At 30.3% G+C, this 22710-nt stretch overlaps 1 protein-coding gene across 1 annotated transcript in view; it reads left to right on the plus strand.

The window, feature by feature from the left end:
• Positions 1-16119, plus strand: part of Smp_145230 (putative t-box protein) — a gene marked incomplete at both ends in the record, with an annotated part of 28946 nt that extends 12827 nt beyond the window's left edge. The window contains 6 exons of the mRNA XM_018789895.1: positions 325-588; positions 816-854; positions 5974-6120; positions 6849-6925; positions 8450-8700; positions 14810-16119. Coding sequence (XP_018655293.1) covers positions 325-588; positions 816-854; positions 5974-6120; positions 6849-6925; positions 8450-8700; positions 14810-16119 — 2088 coding nt within the window. The remainder of the gene's footprint in view (positions 1-324; positions 589-815; positions 855-5973; positions 6121-6848; positions 6926-8449; positions 8701-14809) is intronic.
• Between the last annotated feature and the right edge of the window lie 6591 nt (positions 16120-22710).

The raw sequence follows: 22710 nt of genomic DNA on the forward strand, positions 1-22710 counted from the left end.
TGAGTCAATTGAAGCTAGACCACCATGTAAAACCTGGAAGCACGAGACGGCCGTCTCGTCGTATTGTGGAACTCGCGAGGCGGGATCGTGGATGTGCACTGCTGAGGCGTCCCACAATAGGATGAAATGGCCGTCCAGTGCTTCCAGGTTTTCAATTGTGGTCTAGCTTCAATTGACTAATGATTTCAACTACATAATATCATATTTAGTAATTTGATGGTAATCAATCCATCTATAGAACTAATATGAAATAATATACTTTTAATATTTTTCTCTGTATGTAATACAATTCCTTTTTTTTGCCTATTTTCTTTATGCAGACGAATGTTTCCACCATTCAAAGTGAAAATTACTGGTTTAGAAAAACGTGCTAAATATATTGTTTTAATGGATATTGTAGCATTAGATGATTGTCGATATAAATTTCAAAATAATTTATGGACAGTTGCAGGAAAAGCTGATCCTGAAATGCCTAAACGTATGTATATTCATCCAGATTCTCCATCAACTGGTGAACAATGGATGCAAAAAATCATTTCATTTCATAAACTTAAATTAACTAATAATATTTCTGATAAACATGGTTACGTAAGTTAATTGTGACTTAGTTTTCTTTACATATTTACGTTAATTGATTATTTCACTGTAAGTATAATATTCTTAATATTTTTCATCATCAGTAATTTGTGAGTATAAGCAACATTTTAATTTATTGTGCAATAGTTAATAATAATACTTGGCTATTTCAGTTCAGAAGGGCTTTTGTGGAGATTTTAGTATTTTCATAGTTGAAATCATGAGTCAATTGAAGCTAGACCACCAAGGGAAACCTGGAAGAACTGGATGGCCGTTTCGTCCTATTGTGAGACTCCTCATCAGTGCGCATACACGATCCTGCCTCGCGAGATTCCAACCCAGGACGTATCAGAGCGCTTAACCACTAGACCACTGAGATGGCCAGCATCTAACGGTGTTAATGTCTAACTTCTACCAATCTACGAAATCTAAGCAACCGTTAACTAATCGTCTTCAGTGAGTTGATGTCTCTACAACAGACTTGGTTGAACTCCAGTGGTCAGTGCTTCCCACTAGAACTCCAGGAAATATCTCTTGAATTCAGTCACTAGTGAGCATATGATTTCAGTTGGATAGGTTTACTATTTTAATCCGAGACGCCATACATTAAAGTTAAATCTTCTGATTAATTAAACCATAATCATATTTATATTAATACTGTATTAAACTTTCATTACGATCTAAATTCTATAAATTTCTAATGCATTTTAACTATATTAGTCACTAGAATTATAAATCAATTTACTTTTCATGAAAATAAAAGAGGTATTATTGTGACTGTTTTAGTCCTTGTACCTTCACAAGTAAAATAAACTGTTAGGTTAACATTTTATTGATAAGTCATTCTGGTCTGTACTCTGTTGATTTTAAACATTTGAAATACATGAGTAATATAAAACAGTACAAATGTATAATTTATATTTAGATAATACAATACAGTACAATTAATAAACATTCATATGAAGTTCAATATAACATAAAGTAAAGTGAAATGATATATACTGACTACATTTGAAACCTAGACGGTACTGTTTATTCTAACATGTACAACGAATCGTATAAAGTGTTTACATATGTTAAAGAAAAATAGTTTTTTTTTAAGAAAAGAAATTATTTAAACTGTTTTCATTTATTATCATTATGATGATAATAATGCTGATAATTTATCTTCTATGAAATAATTCTCTATTCTTTGAATACATTTATCATACCTTTCACTTCAAAGTGTAACCAATTTGGATTTGTTTAACAACAACAATAACATCAACAACAGAATAGTATTGTAAAGACGAACAGGCAACTCTGTAACTAAATAGTATTTAACACAATAAACATTAGTAAATAAATAAATAACTATTGAATAGAACGAGTGTAAAAAAGAAAAAGAAACATTTAGCAGTTTATTTAGAAGTTAGATATCAACAATATTAGATATACTATTCACCTTTCTATTTATTTTGGTTAAAGAAAGTAATTAGTTCAATGTACAATGATTTTTTAACTACTTAACATGTCTAAACAATGTGGTACATTGTATTCTTCAATGAACAAGATATAATTTTTGAAAAAAAAACGATGTATATGTCTATATGAAGTAACATAATATTTGAATATTGTTTATGTACACATATTTGAATATTGATATAAATTTTGCACATGATCATCATGAATAAAACACATGCCATAAATGGTGTTGATTCTTATAAGGTCAATATTACCCGCATTTTGAATATTGCCAAATAAAGCTTTACAATTATTTTTCTATTATAAACATAGATTTACATTAGCTTCAAAAGAGAATAGCTAATCGATAAATTGGTGAAATTTATGATGATGAAAAATATTTTGAGTAACTTCTGAGCATATTTCATTATTTCAATTGTCTAACTATTCCTAGAACTATGAGAAAGATGGATAGTGGCTAGCAGTGGAATACAGGATGCGTGTTTCGTCCCGCATGGGACTCGTCAGCTTGATGTACTGCATCTCAGAGTTGATGTTCACTCTGAGACTTCTTATGTTATAATATAACGTTTTAAAAAAAGATGTAAATAGGTATTATTTACTTTTATTAAACCATAATAGAATATCGCATCAGTATATAATGAGCGGAAGTTCAAGAATAGTCTATTTTATAATCTTCATTAATTAACAATTATCTCATGTGTAACTTACACTGTTACGGTTGAAAAAACGTAATTTAGATTATTTAATTATATTTGTAGTCAATGGGCTAGTGGTTATAATTTTTTTTAAAATTTATTCAGCTGAGATTCAGAAATTAATCCTGTGAACAAATAATCAAGTTGACTAATTTGATCATCATAACATTTTATTATATCATCTATGCTATCCCTAAATCATCAGAACTATTTACTTGAAAGTTATAGAAATGTTGAATCATATTTGAAATAATATTTGATTCACTTGTTAAATAATAGAATCTTTTAGTAGAGAGTCGTGGAGATTTTTGAATTCTATTGAAATCATGATCTGATCAGTGTTAGAAAAGCATTAAAAACCTTGAAGCGCTGGGCGCGTTTCGTCTTAGTACATGACTCTTTGGCAGTGGGCACTCAAGACCCTGTACACAAGGATCTAACTCAAGACCTTCGATCTCCAACTTGAACGCTTGATCTTTAGACCACTGAGTCAGCATCTAACGTTGTAAATGTTTAGCTTCATCGCAGATGCACACTGTTGAGGAACCCCATACTAGAATCAAGTGAATTTCCTGTGCCTCCTGGTTTACAATGGTGGCCTAATTAAGATCATCCCATGATTTCAGTGAAATAGAAATTCGATTTTAGGAGATTATAAAAAGGTACATTTAAGTAATAGCAACATTTAAATTTAACTAACTTCAAAGTGTGTAATGGCTACAGTACAATATTATATTAGTATTATTCTGAATAAATTTATAATTGATGTATGTGAATCGAAGGAATATACATATTAGATTTGTGACAGAAGAAAATGTACCTAATCCACAACTAAAAGTGTTACCAATGTATAACTTCTATTCGACTTGTAAATATTTCATGCATGTAAATATTCTGTTTATTATGTGTTTTTCGGTGAATTAATTAACAGAACAGTCAATATTTTGGGTTATTTTCTGTTCCATTTGAAAATAAATAAAGCGAACTGACATCAAAGAACTCATAATGAAAATATATCCCACAAAAGATTAATAAACATAATAATAAAAATAATAATTTTCCTGTGAATTACTAACAATCTCCCACTTTAATCTACTCGAATGAATATAATCCTTACTGTAACTATATCTATATATGAATTGGACATGTTCATGTCGCGTATGTCTGCATTTTTATTCATTCGTGTATAGTTTATTATCATCTAGAGAATATCAGCTGCATTAAACTAGTAGTTAAGGCCTTTTCTGAAAACTTGAAATAATTTTATCCTATTAATTAACAAAATATGATCAAAGTCTTAGTAACTGAACTTTGTCACTGAAAGACAATAAAGATACGGTAGATAAAATTTAATAAATAGTGGTGATAGCTGTCAGTTAGGGAGGTGAGTGAGAAACTGTATAGGTAGAATAAAATAGAGTCCAAACAAAGAATAGAGAAATTTACTAAGTGGTATAATGCATATATATGTATATATATATCCATATCGTGTTCAAGATGTATGTGTACAGTTTAAAGGAGGCTGCAAATCTCATTCAGTGACGCTTGAAAGTGATAATTGACATCAAAAATAAAGTATGAGATCAAATAACATGTAACACACAAAAAAGTAATCGATCTGGATCAAAGTGATTTTTTTTTGATTATTTTTTAAATGAGATATAAAATTAATGTATAGTTGACTGGTATTTGCAATCTATTACCATACATACGGATTATCGTTATGATTATGTAATAATGTGATAATGAAATATATTCAGTTGTGTGACTAGGATTGAATTACTCAAGTAAATTAATTCACTAAGGATTAATACTATTAAGACAGAAACGCGATATTTCAACACTTGAATGGTTATTTTTCAGTTAGTTTCTTCATTGTAAATGAGAATGAGGGATTTGATTCAGCAAATCAGCTAAATTTGATCGATTATTATGATATGACTGGAAGTATATTTAATTATTGTGTATTTTTCTTACTTCATCAAAATTAAATCTTTATGATAGGTCAATTGCAAATTCATAGATTTTGGATAAATTGATAACTACTTTGGAAAAATCTTTTTCTTTTCTGTATACAATGGTTTAGAATGTGTTTCACAGGATTTGTGCTACTTTTTTTTAAAAGGAAACTATCCTAAATTTTAAGAGCTTTTGTAAGAGACTAATATCAACCAAAACCAAGAAAGATCAATCACCCCAATCCATTTTAACTTGAAACTCTTAAACGTTACGTACCAACGACGTTAAGAACTTGAAACCTTAAAGAGAGCACAAAACAGATAATTTTCCTTCTAAGAATGGAATGTTTCATATTTCCAACTTAGGATAGGCCGTAATCCTCACTCTATGTTCGCAATAAATAACTATTTCAAATCTCTGAAATGGTCAAATTTACTGATCTCCTATTACAACATTGGAGTTAATAGTAAACATACAATAATTAATTAAGTAGATCATTTCATCAATTAAATAACATAACTTATAAGTAATTTCCATTATGAATCGACATCATCTGAAGAAATGTTCTATCTATCTATCAAGAAATTCATTATTATAGAATGTTATGATAATTACTGTTTGATGAATGAAATCTAAAGGAACTTTCATTTACAAATGAAACTAGAACATATTAGACATGTAATTATTAGTTAATCTATTACGGTATATTTTAAATTCAGTGATCAATCGATAGTTTTTCAGATCAACTGTCTAAATATGTAACCAGTAGTTTACTGTACAGACAATCAGATTTGTTTTGTCAACTCAATACTTTAGCCTATTATACATTTAACCAGTGTTATTCCACCAACATTAATAATAATCATAACATTAAATAATTACAATACAATAGGAACTCACTAAAGACAATTGGTGAACGGTTACTCAATTTCGTGGATTGGTCGAAGTTAGACATTAACACCATCGGATGCCGGCTCAGTGGTCTAGTGGTTAAACGCTCTGGCGCGAGACTGGTAGGTCCTGAGTTGGAATCTCGCGAGGCAGGATCGTGGATGTGCACTGCTGAAGAGTCCCACAGTAGAACGAAAAGGACCATCCAGTGCTTCCAGGTTTTCCTTGGTGGTCTAGCTTCAATTGACTCGAGCTTTCAACTACAATACAACTATTCATTAATTTTTTTCTTCAAATGAATCAATATTAAAAAAAAATTATTTACAACTAAACATATTTTTTTTAATTTCTTTTTTTCAAATTCATTTTTGTATTTTTCTATTAGACAATATTAAATTCAATGCACAAATATCAACCAAGATTTCATTTAGTACGAGCTAATGATATATTAAGATTACCATATTCAAAATTTCATACTTATACATTTAAAGAAACTCAATTCTTAGCAGTTACTGCTTATCAAAATGAAAAGGTAAGTTAAATTAACAAACTGTATTTGTTCTGTATTGATTATGTATAATACACAAAGAACATCACCATTTCAATTGATGTAGTTTAGTAATCATTGAAAATGATGGATAGAATCTAAATGGGATACTTATGTACACCTTGAAGTATTTACGTCATATATATACATGAATGGAGTATTCTGAACATTTAATTCTTTAGCTGAAACGTATCATGAACTAACCCTAGTTTCATCACTATTTGAAAATAGGAAACATTTGACATATACTAAATCCTATCTTGAAACTCCTTAGTAGTACATATTAATGATATTAGCATAGGGGATCAAACCACTGGCCAGGTATTCAGTGGTGAGCATTTCTGATTTTAATCAATTTAAGATATTACATGGCATCTTCCATTCCTTGAGGTGGATAACAGTCTCATACCTGACATGGTTGAAATCCACTGGTCATGACTTCCTACTAGAATTTCAGAAATTATATCTTGAAACCAGTCAACAGTAAGCATATGACGCCATTTTGTTCTATTAACTATTATTCAGGAGTGGATACTCTTGATTCTGCCAGCAAATGAACCCAATATCTATAGGCCTAAAATCTTATACCTATGTAAATACTTATGTAAATATATAGTGCATAGTAGTAAAATAAACTAATAATATGAATAGTTTTATATGATACATTTTTCTAAAATATATTACTATCTAAATTTCTCGTGTTAAATTCATAGATAACACAATTGAAAATAGACAATAATCCATTTGCTAAAGGATTTCGAGAATCTGGTGGAGGGAGACGTGATAAAAAGTGAGTTTTAAATAAGATTTTATTATTATTATTATTCGCTTTAGTCAATACTATATTTTTGGTACAATATAGAATTCTCAGTACAAAGTATTTCAATAAGTTTCCATTTCTTACATCTTGGTTGATTCTGACGATAAATATTGAGTGGTCGCCAGTTAGAAGACAACAGTTCAAAAGTCGACATCTGAATAATGTACATTCTTTTCTCTGAATCTTGCCAGCAACCACGGTGTCTCTGATTGGACTTTTTTGTAACCTGTACAGTGAAAGGTTGCAAACTTTACATAAACGGAACTGAATAGGTTGTGCGAATAATAAACATAATGATCTGTTGAAAAAAACCCAGATAATATCTGATCAAATATCTAGAGGGGAAGAAACAGGTAGCCCAAATGTTCAAGCAGGTCACCAACTATTCAGTAACAGTATTTAGTAAAATGAAATCATCATTTCTATCGGTTATCATCAAAATTTGTCAAAAAGATCTTGAATATACATAAAAATAAACAAAAAATTTTAAACATGACTATTTGAACTAATATTTAAACGAAACGGTTATTTACTATTCATAATCACGAAACTTGAAGACACCTCTCTTTCTTAATGAGCTAATATTACTAAACATCATCTTCTGTCCATGGTAGTCTAGCTTCAATTGACTCATGATTTGAACTATAAAATTACTAAAATCACCACAAAAAATCCCTTTCTGATAATAATCACAAGCTCACTAGTGACTGACTTCGAGAGGTAAATCCTAGAGTTCTAGTGAGAATTAGTAACCAGTGGAGTTCAACCGGGTCTGTTGGGAGATATCAACTCACTGAAGACATTGGTGAATGGTTGCTCAATTTTGTGGATTGGTTGAAGTTAGACATTAACACCGTTGGATGCTGGCCAGCTGAGTGGTCTAGAGGTTAAGCGCAAGACCGAGCGCAAGGCAGGATCGTGATGCGCACTGCCACCGAGGAGTTTCACAATAGGATGAAACGGTCATCCAGTGATTCCACGTTTTACATGGTGGTCTAGCTCCAACTGACTCATGATCTCAACTATTAAAAGTGACTATAATATCTACAAAAACCCTTTCTGATATTAATCAATAACAGTTAGTTGAAAGTTTCTTATGAGATTTTAAAAAAGTATAATATATAAAGACTCGAAATTATTAAATAATATGAATAAGACTGGTATATATTATATATGTGTAACGATGAATAAGTTTCTTTACATAACAGTATTTTTATATAGTGCTGTTTGTGAGCTATTATCTCAGTTACAACTGGAATAACTTTAAAAGTCATAGTTTTTTTCATTAAACACTTGAAAAATCCATCTCAAACCAAGTTTACAGTAAGGATGTAATTAGTTAGGTAGTTTTTAGATGATTTCTTGTATAGTATGTAAAAATATTTCATTACAAATTGTCAAGGAATAGCAATGGTAGTAGTAGTAGTAGTGGTCGTAGTAATAGTGACAAATATTGTGACATTTACATTTATAACTATATTCTTTTCATTATAGGCGATTAGATCACTTAAAATATCCAAATCGACCTATCATTCATAATTGTGACGATGAACAAAAAAATGGAACACATGAAATTTATGAAAGTCCTAATAATACATCATCGGATACAGAAAATGAACATGAATTTGATGATTTAGATATGCATTTACCATCACAATTTGATAAACATAATTTATCTATGAAAAAATTATTACCATTACATATAAACAGAACAGAATTGAAATCTGTTAAACATTCTAATAAACGTAAGTATTTGTCCTCTTTAGTTTTTTAAAAATGCTCTATGTACATATTAATACTTAACAATGCCGGCTCAGTGGTCTATCTGTTAAATGCTCTGACGCGAGACTGGTAGGTCCTGAGTTCGAATCTCGCGAGGCGGGATCGTGGATGCGCACTGCTGAGGAGTCCCACAACAGGATGAAACGGCCGTCCACTGGTTTTAGGTTTTCCATGGTGGTCTAGCTTCAATTGACTCATGATCTTAACTATATAAAATTGGTAAAATCTCCACAAAACCCCCCTTCTCATACTTAACAATGAGAGTTTCCATTATCGACCATAAAGCTAGTCTTGGAATTATTAAAATTCAAACAACATTAAGCAGTACAGATCTAGGACTCTTAATCAATTTATACTAATCAACAAATTCATTCAACAAAACTAATTTCGAAATCTTTACACTTCCCGTTCGTTTTGTTATGACTAAACAATCATATTTAGCAATGTTATTTTACTATAGAATACATCTCATAACAATACATTAAGATTTTGGACAGTTGAATATAAACTTAGCATAACAATATGAAAAAGTACTTATTCTCCAATTGATATCATTGTTATGAAGATTATTATAAAATTAAATAACTCTCTATAAATTAACTAATTAAGGGAACAATGTGAAGTTATCTATTCTTTTTTCAATGTTTTATGGTAATGCAATATTCAGTGGTTTCAAGAACTTTTACATTCGCTTAGTATGTCATTATTGGGTATAAAAGGATAATTTTCTCTGAGGATTTTATTTTAATTATCTAAAACCATTTACATACGTCTTCTATGAACACGACATTGTGGCATATTCAATACTTCCCGGATGAAAAAAGTAAATAAAGTGCGAGTTAGATCTTAAAGTGAAATCTTTAGTAAAAGCTATTCTCTTACATACATCACTCATCCACTAAATAAATGAAAAATGCCAAAAAATGACTGATTTCATGCATAAATTAAACACTGGAAAAGCAAATAAATAACCTTTTCTAATATTCGTGTTTGATTGAAATTAAAAAAATATTTTTTACTAGTATGTGGTTGCGGAGACTGTTGAGTTTCATTGAAATCATGAACCGGTCAATTTTAGAACACTATTTAAAACCCGGAAGGACTGGACGGCCGTTTCGTCCCAGTATGGGAATCCTGAGAGATGACCATCTACGACTCAGCACTCAGGGACCGAACCCGGGACGTTCGGTCTTGTACGCAAACGCTTAACCTCTAGATAACCATCCAACAGTGTTAATGTCTAACTTTAATCAATCCATGGTGTTGTACAAACATCTTCCATTGTCTTCGGTAGGTAATCTCTCCACAGCCGACACAGTTGAACTCCACTGGTCATAGATTCTCAGTAGAACTCTCAAAGCTCCCTCTTGAAGTTAGCCACTGGTGAGCACATGATAATTATCAGTATAATGTTGTGAAGATTGTTGAGTGTGTAGAGTAGTGGATGCTGATAAGGAGTTCCATACTCGGACGAAACGGCTTTCTACTGCTTCCAGGTTTTCAATGATGGTCAAACATTGATCGGTTCATGGTTTTAATGAAATATTTTTTTTGTTTAAACGGAATATACTCAATAGTAATTCACAACTCATTGTGACAATGAGCATAAGATCTTTTATGGTTGTAAGAAACGGTAATCTGAAAACTTGATAATATATTTTTTTCACTAATTTATTTAATATACAGAGTCTGTCCAGTAAATATGAAAAATGAGCTACTGTGGTTTTTCAGTAAAATTTAGAAAAAGAAATTTAATAAATGTCCAGAATTATCAAATCCACTGACTGTTTGCATGAGGACTATGAAAACTCCAAGGATCAATAAAATTCGGAATGACTTCCAATCTTTTGTGCTAATGAAAACATTTATTGTGTTTTTCAATAGTCGGTTTAACTTCTGGTTAATTGCCAATGAGTTGAACTGGATAACATTTTCGTCGTGCATAATTCCAGACAAAACATTTAGGATTGAGGAAGTTGCTAATAAATTGTGAAACGACAAAGAAGTTGAAAAAGTCAACTTCTGAAGACTTTTAGACGAGTTTTGTGAATTGTAAATAAACATATGACAAGAGGATAAGATCGATGTAGCATTAATTTTGTAAGAAATTTTTTTCGTCTATTGTCGAGCATTTGTTAAACTAGCTACATATGTCCAATATAGAGGTTTGTAGAGAGTGCATAATTCTGTAATCTCCACAAACCTTCTATAGTAATTATAGTTATGTGCTCATCGATAACTAGCTTCAAAATGTAATTTCTGGAATTGTAGTAAGAAGTCATGAGCAGTGGATTTCGACCATGTCATGTATGAGACTGTTATCCACCCCAAGGAATGGAAAATATAATATCTTAAATCCGTTGAAATCAAACTTGTTCACTATTTGGTGAAAAATTAATGGTTTAAATGTTAAGCGTTTTTACTCAAGACTGAAGTTCCTGGGTTGGATTCCTTGTGGTAGAGTCATGAATATGCACTTCTGTAGAGTGATTAATGGGACAAAACACCTGTTAAATGCCTACTGGCTCTCAACGGTTGTCTATATAAGATCTTTTTGTGATTTAAATTAATTGTGTTCAAATTCAGCTGGAAAAATATGACTACATAAGTGATCTGAACCGTAAACATTGAAAGTGATTCAATAAATACATCTAATAATAATAATATTAATGGTTACCATTGTTTATATTAGATGAATATCCTTTCTTCTCTCCTCCTAATTATATTCTTGAAAATAAAGATGATATTTATACTGCAGTTACTCAATAAAGAAACTTTAATTACACTAAATATGTCCGTGACGTATTTAATACATAGACGATCAAGTTTAGGTGTTCTGTTCGTTTCGAAATTCTATTTTTCATTCTATTCTGTGGCTGAGATTATCTGCAATGTTTATATAATTTTCAATAAACATCCCATGTCAGGCATTTGAAGTCTACTACGAGAATATTACTGAAGAGAAATCAAATATGAAGATCAAAAATACGTGCAAATATACTAAACGTTAAAAGCTTGCTATGAAATCTTTAGTGAAAATCATGCTCTAAAATGAAACTTCCCTCGCTAAATAAACGGAAAAACAGATGAAAGCATCGGTTCTAACACACTTATTGAATGTCGTCCATTCGATTAAATTTATTTTTTAAAGGAATCGAGGCAGTTTTACGTATCAGATCGTGTTTTGTCTTGGAATATGTGTGTGCAATGTAAATCTATAAAAACCTTAATAACAGTAATAAGCATGACCCAATGATTTGGTTGTCACTGTTTGTGTGTTCTCTTCCTGTACAACTGAATGCTCGTTCACATAAATGAACAAGTTAGAAAAAGTAAACGAGAAATAAGTCTTTTATTTTTTTTCTTCATCCATCACATAAAATAAAAATGATAATTACGAGATACTGGGAGATAATGTGAATAAATTATAAAGGTCAGAAGACATGATAAGGGAAGGAAGTTTGGTTATGATATACCTAGTGGGAAACCATTGATAACATAGAAATATATGTGTGTGTGTGTGTGCATATACATGCACATATATATATGTATCAGTAACGCGTGTTAACATAAATTAATAGGTTAATGGAACTTTTTTTCTAAAAAAAAGAAATATAATTTGGGACAAATTATGCTTGACGAAACAAATATCAACTCAATAATAAAGTATTTGAATCAGTTCATGATGAAATTTTTACACATGAATCTTTACAACAAAAAGTTCTCATCACATTTTCCCGCTGAGTATAAATTACTACACCTAATATTATCTATCATTAAAAAAAGCATGAAATATTCATGTGTTGCTAAGGTTCATAACATAAAAGAATTATGAAGGGATAAGGAGGATAGAAAGAGAGAGAGCGGATTTTATACATTATCAAAGTGTTTTTAATTGTGTCTTAAGATCAAAAGAAAATAAAGTGAGAGGACAATATGTCATTGAACATTTAAGCATTTATTCAATATAATTAAAAAGTCTTATCTTTTGTTTCTCAGTCACATTTTTTCCAAGATTTATCAATTACAGCTATAATGAAAAACGTGTATTTCATATATAAACCATCTGCACAGTATATGATTTCGATGACTGGTATTTATTATAAGAGATAATAGTTTTATTTAATCAGATTATGTCTATTCAGTCAAAAAAATTCCATTTATCCAGTTTACTGAAATGTATTCCCTTTTTTTCCATGTAAATCTACTACACACTGATTAGTGTGTTGTAATAATTAAATAGATACTCAGATCGATGAATCACCCTAACAGTTAGCTACAAGTTATATTTTTTTTAGATGATCATTGTTATTATTATGAGTACTGTTACTAAATACTATATAGATTTTCGAAATCCACGTGCAGTATTTGCATTTTTCCGTTTCAATGTTTTCACCTTCATACAAATGGGAAGATATATAGGTTTGAATGTCTTAATATTGATGTGTGATTTAGATTTAATACATGTGTTTAAGGTTTTAATGAAGTGTTAGTAATCCGTTTTTTGTCTGTCTTTTTAAAGATATAGCCACCTGCTTGTTAGATGGGTGGAAGTTATATTCACTTGGCGTTGATTAGTTGTACCTTCCCATCGTCATCTAGGACTTCAATTGATCAGTCTCTTATTGGCATATGTGCACCTTGTGCGGACTGCCTCGATATTGCCTGAAGTCACAAGCTTTATAAGCATCAACTCTGAGATGCAGGTACATCCAGTTAACGAGCCCCAAATAGGATGAACCGCACGTCCTAGATTCCACTGCTAACCACTATCCATCTTTGTTTATAAAAGTGATATTTATTTTTATTAGATATCTATAATTTCGATACATAAAACATTTAAAACATCCTACTTTTAAACTTATTAATATCATTTTCGATCATTACTGAACACACCTCGAAACCACTAAAACCTTAAGAAAAATGATTTTTCGAAAATTCATGTGGTTCCAACCAGCATAGTTTTGTCATATTCTTGGTACTTCCTATAATTGTGAATCATCACTGTTATGAATAGTTTTTGATGCAAATTAAAATGATATTGGAATATTTCGTAAAATAAACAACAATAAGCAACTATTTCATGTTAATGTTAGTCTTTTCATTAGTGAACACTGACAATTCGATTTCTGATTAAATCTAGGAACTTCAGATTTCTCACCAAACAAGATATATTTAGATGATTTAGTTGAAATTCAACGATCTACATTTTTTTCTGATGATTACTGTCTTCAATCTTCACAAATGTCACACCAACAATTATTTATAAATATCCCAACAAACAAATTTATTAAATTACTGACCCTATAAATAATTGAAAAGGCTTGGTTTATACTGGTACTATGACCAGTTTGTACTAAATGGGCCAAAATCTAGCTGTTTACTTTCCTCATCAGACCTTTGCTTAGCCACGCTGGGAGGTGTTCACGATCACGAAAATGTAGATTCCTAAAACTTCGATTAATATAACTTGCTCCACTGGAGCAGTCAAATATAAAATGAGGCGGTCATTCTAGGTAATTCATCTTTAAGCCTCAATGTCACCATTGGGCGCGTAGAAAACACTAAACGTAGTTCCGCGGCGTTGAAAGATTTTTGTATTAATCTGCGTAATCTCTGAGTTAGTATTTCGCTAGCTGCATCCCCTCTGAATTGTAGGCGCATGAACAAGGACTTCTTAGCCGTTTGAATTTCGCCTATTTTCACTTTCATGATCATATATTTAATTATAAACTTTCTGGGGTAACCGTTCTCCCTCAGAGCATTAGGCAAGGTGTCTAGTTCATCTTATTAACACCAATGAATAATAAACTTTCAAATATCATGTAAATTGTTACTGAGAATGCAGAATATTCAAGTTTCATTGTGAATATCAACAATTGGATCAAAGTATATCTAGACAACAGTTCCTAAATAAGACAAAACGCACATGTTGATCTCTACTGATAACTGTTATCCATCTTTTATAAACATTTAGGTAACAAATTACATAGATCTCTCTCTTTTTCATAAAGTTAATTATTCCAAAATATACAATTTAATTACAACATACTTTATTTTTTATTGGTATAGGTAATGGATCTAAAGGATTAATTGATTTTACTGGACGAGTTGGAAAAATACGTCGAACACATCAACATAATCAATACTTTTATTCTTCCAATGATAATATACATACAAAAGATTACTCTGTAAATAATAATGAACATAATTTATATTATCCAAAAGGTATTGTTGATTCAATACAACACAATTCATCATCAATGTTCTTATGTTCATCTACATTAAAAAATAAAAATAATTTATGTTCATTACCTTATACAGATTTAAAATGTAATTCATTAGGTAATATATCTAAACTTAATGAAATTCCACCTAATGTAACAGTTATATCAAGTGAATCCATTGGATACTTTAATCAACATACATCACAATCGGAAAAAGTTATTGATTCGGAAAGAATTGAATCTTCTACTTATACTACTCCTACTACTACTACTACTAACAATAGTGATAATAGTAATACTGTTAATAAACAATTCAATTCTAGTCCATTGAATAAATTTCTTTCAAATTGGACAAATCATTTTACAGCACAATTAATTCAAAATCAATTATTTGATCAAAAATTATCTAATTATTCAATGCCATCCGAATCATCTTTACCACAATCAATTTCATTAGCAACAACATCACCAATACAGAATTCTTTTCAAAATTCAATAAATTCAATGCAGTATTTACAACAATCAAATGAATCAATAAATAGATCTCATTTTAATTCTATGGATCCATTGTCAAATTATACTGCAAATTTAGCTATTTATATACAACAATATCCTCAATTCTTATCACATATTTTATCATTATTTCATCAGAATTCTTTACCTTTAGATACATCTCATAGAAATTATGTAACTACATCAAGTCCACAATTAAATGATAATAATATTGGTACAACTAATCAATATCCAATTAATCATAATTATAATTCCCCTACAACTAGTAAAAACGATAACAATGATACTACTTCATGTAATATTGATGTTATAAATGAAGATGTAGATATAATCATGTCTAAATCGAAATTAAATTCAGAACAACGATCCCCTGATTTTTCTATTGATGCGCTAACTAGTTTACAGCAAAATTCTAGATCACCAAAATCAACAAATCAATCTATTCCATCATCATTATCATCATCATCGTCTTCTTCATCACCATCACCATCTTCATCAACATCATCCGCTTCTTCGCATATAGTTATTAATGAATCATTACCAGTACAGTCAATGGATTCAGATGACCAGTCAGTTTATAAACAACCAGATAGTGATTCCATGAATAAAATATCTACAGAGAAAAAGAATATCTTTCAGTAGACAATAACAGTAAAATCATCATAGTGAATAATAAACATGCATTATAGTTGTTTCTTTGAATCATGTGGTCATTTTACCTTATTGTTCAATGAATCTAATGTACATGTATTTATACATACATAAGAGATGATGAGAAAAACAATATGAATTCTGTGATTAAATTACACATTTTAATGACCAGTCTTTATGTAATCTTAATTAAAATAAACTCCATCATAATCATCCACTGAGCTACAAATCTCCTCCACCGTACTGTATATTTTATTCTTGTCTAATAAAAAAACACACATACAACTAATCTCCATGACTATTGTATAATTCAGTAACATATATTAACTTCACTATAATCGTATTTAGAGTTCACATTAGACTATAAACCGTAATAGAAATTATTCACTAAGAGTAGAATCAATAAAAGGTAGTACACTGATTTTTCCTCAAAAATAGAAAGAATACAGAATAAATAAAACAAGAAAAAAGAGGAAGAAATAGTCATAACAATAAAATGAATACAAGACAATTGATTCAAATTGTTATCATTCCATTTATTTATCAGAATATTACAACATATTACTTAAATAGCAAATATATACAGTGATAAATTTTTACTTTCGGTGAAATATATAATTTATTAGTTATGTGTATATCATCTACATATGTGTAATGCATACAATTAAATGTATAGTCAGTAAATACATTCCGTTTTATGATTGATTCTATTATTATTGTTTTGTTTTTTGGTTGTTATTGTCAATACTACTTACTATCAGACAATGAAAAACATTCAAATCAACTAGTTAGTTTGCAAAGTTAATCTACTTAAGTATTTAATTCAGTAGTATAATTGCATGATAATAGTATCCATTTACGACACATTGAAAACTGTATATTGTCCAGTAGTAATGTAATAATGTCAGACATTATTTGATTCATTTAACTGATGAACTTTTTAATGTCTATCAATTCATTGGTTTTTGAATTTGCTTTTTCTTTCAACTATACTCTTCTTCAGTAAAAAAAAGATATCCTGATTGGTAGTATTCTACAGTTGACATTCCTATGATTAGTTTTTATTTCAAATTTTGATTCCATTTTAATTATATTCTTCTGAATTGACCATTTTGTATTTATTCCACCAAATGATTGGAGAAAGGAATGAGAGATAACTTCTTGAATAACTTCTTTCTAAAAAAACCAAAACATTTTTATTTTCCATTCAGACATTTAGAACTTTCATGATAAAATGATATGTATAAAGGTGTAATCTACTTATGAGTAATATTATGGGTTCTTTTCATTTTTCTTCAATAAAATTTACGATTAGTATTGTTGTTACTATAACTTGGGGAAGATTATTTAATGAATATAAACCATAACATGTATATTGATTTGGCGATGAAGGGGTTGATTGTCAAGTGGTCGCGTTGATTACCTGTCTGATTCTCGACACAACTGAAATTTTTCAGTCATGGCTTCGGCAATTTGTTTATTTTTATCATTTGTGGAAAATAGTCAAATTTAAAACTAATTTCGTCGCAAACTGATATAAATTTAGGAACGGATGCAAATGAAGAACTATTGGACAGTCGTTTTGAGCTATGCAGTAACCTTTGAGAAATGCGTAAACTCATATCTTTATATGGTTGAACTTGAGACTTTCAGGTTTATCACCCATTTGAAATCCAATAACTCGAGGTTTTAACTCTAGTCAATTCATGATATTGCCCAGTGACGTCAGTCTGATGTTTTCTGCAATATCTACTCGTGGCATGAAGTTATGAGTGATAGAGTTTATTTAAATGAACAAAATACTTCAGACTATCTCATGTTTTATCATCATAACTAAATACTTGAATTAGTTACAATGCTTTTTATAATTACCACTACTACTAGCAATACCTGTTGTCAGTACAGTGTAAAAATATGTCAATGACCCTACCAAAATATACTGACATACAGTATTACTTAACTTTTTTTAAGTAACAGAAAAATTTACGACTAAAATCTAATTCACTTGTAAACATTATTTTGTAAATAATCTTATTAGTCTACTTATATTTTACACCAGAATGGCATATAAACATAAATAAGGAATCTAATCTTCATTTCGACAATATATTGCCATACATATCGATAACGATAAACATGAAAAAATCTATTAAAAGATATGTGTATCTGTAAACATACATCTAATCTTTCTATCTTTGTGTTGTGTGGTAGATCAAAAAGGCGAATTGAATAAGAGCAAAATATAATACGTATATTTTTTAAAACAAACAATTATATGAATATACTACAAACACCAATTTATTGACCACATCATAGTTATCTGCTACACAAACATATTTAAATGAATAGTGGCGCCATATAGCCAGTAAAATGTTATATTCTCAATATAATTTATGGTTCATTATATATATATATATATATATATATATATATATATACTTACGCCTGTTAACCCTCGCCGAGGAGCATAGGCCGCCCATCAGTATTCTCCATTCAACCATGTCAACCATGTCCTGGGCAATCCTCTCCAGTTAACATTCATCCTTTTCATATCTGCCTCTATTTTCCGGCGTAATGCCTTCCTCTTTTCCTCTTCCCTTCAAGATTCCAAGTTAGGGATTGCCTCGTGATGCAGTTTGGTGATTTCCTCTCTCTCTCTCTCTATATATATATATATATATATATATATAAACCTTGAACAAGTGTTTGACTTATCTAAGTGTTAAATCCAAAATATTTAAAATATCTAAGTGGATATACAATTCTAGTACATTTGATACTATTTCATAAAGGTACAATAATTTACTGCATCACATCGATTTTATTTATTAACATTAAATTCTTAAAAAAATTAAGAAACTTTCTTCATAGTCGAATGGAATTATGTTAGTGTAGTTAATTTCAATGAAAAATAAGTAGGTTATGTTATCTAAAATGTGAATGATAAAAGATAAATTCATTAAAATTAATATGGGAGTTTGGGGAGATTGTAGTATTTTCACAGTTGAATCCATGAGTTATACATTAAAATCGTTTGTTATCGGCTCAGTGGCTTAGAAGTTAAGCGTTCTCACACGAGACCAAAGATCCTGGGTTCTAAAGGTGCGTGCGGGATTGTGGACGAGCACTGTTGAGGAGTTTCATAATAGGACAAAACAGCTGTCCCGTCACTCCAGGTTTCCAATGGTGTTATAGCTTAGATCGACCAATTAAAATTAATTCATGGGATTTAACATTGGAAAAAGTTGTATGACGTAAGAACTTATTGATTAGAATAACTAGTATACAATGAATCTGAATGAATAAAAATAAACAGTTTTAATTACTCATATTATTCTACAGTCTTAAATTAAAACAAAAAGATCGACTCACTACTTTTTGAATTTTCCTCACAATAAGTCCTTAGCTGTTACCACTTTGTGACATAAACTGTAAAAATGTTTCTACAAGAACATCTACTTGAAAGTTTTTTTTTAAAATTCTCTTCTTATTCTCATAATATAGCATCCATGGATTAATTATTTAATTAATTCAGTAAATTATTCAAATATAACATTAAATTATCCAGCTATAATGATAATTTAGTCAATCAGTAGAGCGATATAACTTTTTGTATATTATAGGTAGAGTTTTGAGAATATATTTAATCTTTTTCAAAACATTACATTTTATATTCACTTGGTATTGTTTGTTTGAATCTTTCCATTGATGTTTTAGGACTGCAATTGATCAGTCTCTTATTGGCATACTGTATGCATCCTGTGCATACTGCCTTGATATAGCCTTAATTAACAAGCATTATAAGCAAAGGTGGATAGTAGGTAGCAGTGGAATCCAAGACACGCGTTTCGTCCTATTTGGGACTCGTCAGTTGAATGCGCCTGCATCTCAGAACGGATGTTCTCTGTGGGACTCGAACCCAGTACCTTTCACTTCATTACATTTTATATTATTCTCTATGTTAAATAATAGATTACGAACAAAATTGTTATCAATCATTTGATGATGACGTAACGAATTACATGGTGTAAAAGCTTTATATCGATAACTTTGTCAGTTCAACAATCTGATAAAATGACAACAGTTTAGTGTATAATACCACTTTGGATTGAGCGCATTGTAATAGTAAATTAGAGGATGGTGTTAAGCATATTCTGTGCAAAATATTCAAATGTAAATATAGTATAATCCCAGAAATATTTGTTTAGTTAATTAAATAAGACATATCAAGTAGATACTAGTTATTTTATCTTTCAGTAAATGAATAATTAACAATGATTCCCAAATGTTAACCAATTTATTCATACTACTATGAACACATTTAAATTTAGAATAACAGTTCTAAAAATGATTGCTGTATTCAAGACGAAACTTAAGGATGAATGATGTTTTGTAATACTGTATATATACTGGAAATAAAAGCATAAAAACTGCTCATTAAAGAATAAGTAAGATAACTGTTCAGTGTTGTGGATAGGATTTTTAATCTAACAATAATTAGTAAATTAAATCAATTATTTTAAGATGATTGATAATCTGCATAAAGCTTATATAGCGAGACTGCAATTTATGAACGAACTAATCAGATCTAAAATAACAAGTTTTGGATTTGAGCGCGAAATTCATTCATCTATTTAACATTTTAGCTGATGTGAATTCGTGATGAAAACCTTGAATCTAGTTCCCAACCCTGACCATCAACCGTAAATTACAGTTCTAATTCCTCACCCTGCTTTATAACCCTTGTTTAGTTCTAGTTAGTAGGTGGACATTCTCAAGATCAATGTAGCGTCGCTCAAAATTCATCCATAAATTATAGTTTCACCAAACTTGTTTATATCAAAACATACATTAAAGAAGGTACGATTGAATAATTTCATTTTAGTGATGATAATATACAATAAGAGCATATTAGAATAATATAATATCATAGGAACGTATTACATAGTAAGAATTATGATAAGACACCATAATCGAATACAATTATAATAAATATCTCTATAATGAATCAACAGTTATCTTTATGCATATATTTCATCATCGTTTTAAAAACTTGAGCGTAAACAAATTTATTGGCGATTTCCATTGAAAACTACCGTAAAATAAAGAACTGTCTAAATAAACTAAAGTGGACTAAACAATTGATTTTTTTCACTTTTGACTGTTTCTTCACTAATAAAAGTTGCAGACGAAGTTGCTTTGATATATTTATTCAATATTTAAGGGGATTTGTGGAGATTTCAGTATTTTTCAAAGTTGAAATCATGAGTCAATTGAAGCTAGACCACCATCGAAAACCTGGAAGCACTGGACGGCCGTTGGAGTTCAACCATGTCTGTTGTGAGATATCAACTCACTGAAGACAATTGGTGAATGGTTGCTCAACTTCGTGGATCAGTTGAAGTTAGACATTAACACCGTTGGATGCCAGCTCAGTGGTCTATCGGTTAAGGGCTTCGGCTCGAGACTGGTAGGTCCTGGGTTCGAGTCCGGGAGTGGGTTCGTGGATGCGCACTGCTGAGGAGTCCCATATTTATTCAATGTATTTTAATTCATATATTGGTTGTTTGGATCTTCCCACTGATTCTTAGAACCACAATTGATCAGCTCCTTTTTGACATATGTGCATCCTGTATGAAATGCTTCGATATTATCTTTAATCACAAGCATTATAAGCAGAGATGGTTGGTGGCTAACAGTGGAATCTAGGACGCGTGTTTCGTTCGATTTGAGACTTTTAGGCTGAATGTATGTGCATCCCTTAGGTAATCCACACAGAATCCACATATAACAAAAGAGGTTGATCAACTACAGCACTAAATATCGATGACAAGATTTCAACAGCTAATATGTATCGATCGAAATTCATCCCATTGCACAAATGAGTGGCTATGTGAACTTTGTATCTAAGTGGATAACGCGGTAAAGTTCGAAGTAAAAGGCACTGGGTTCAAGACCCAGGGTAAATATAAACTCTGGAATACAGGTACTTCCTTCTGATGGGTCCTGGATTTCACTGTTAGCCACTGCATATCTCTACTAAAAAGAAGATTAAATTTTTGATAAACTTGGTTTTATTCAATCAAATAAACTATTGAAATATCAACCAACCTTTAAATTATTCATCATAATTTTTGGCGCTTAATAATGATATATATATATATATATATATATATATATATATATATATATATAATTCAGTCAGATTGTGAATACTGATTTCTAAGGGATGATATGTTGGACAGATCTTGAAGACAAGTTATGAAACATATTCCATGATTTAAAGAGACATTTGCTTTCAAACAATGTATTGATTACCTCTACTGATACTAGATTGACAATTCAATTATCAAACTGTTCCGAAAGTTATCAATTTCTTCGAGTTAGGTTTTTAATTATGCCTTAAAAATTAGTACATTTAAGTCGAATGATTAGCGATTGTCACTGAAAACTGTATGGTCATTGATTAGTCTCATAATGTGTTTGATTTTTAAAGATAAATACTGTGGCTGTTGGTGCATAGCATTTTTATTTTGACTATAATCTTCCGTAAATGATTAAGTTTGGATAGAAGGAATTTAT

The sequence above is a fragment of the Schistosoma mansoni genome, chromosome W (genome assembly GCF_000237925.1).
Source record: "Schistosoma mansoni strain Puerto Rico chromosome W, complete genome".
Classification (NCBI taxonomy): Eukaryota; Metazoa; Platyhelminthes; class Trematoda; order Strigeidida; family Schistosomatidae; genus Schistosoma; species Schistosoma mansoni.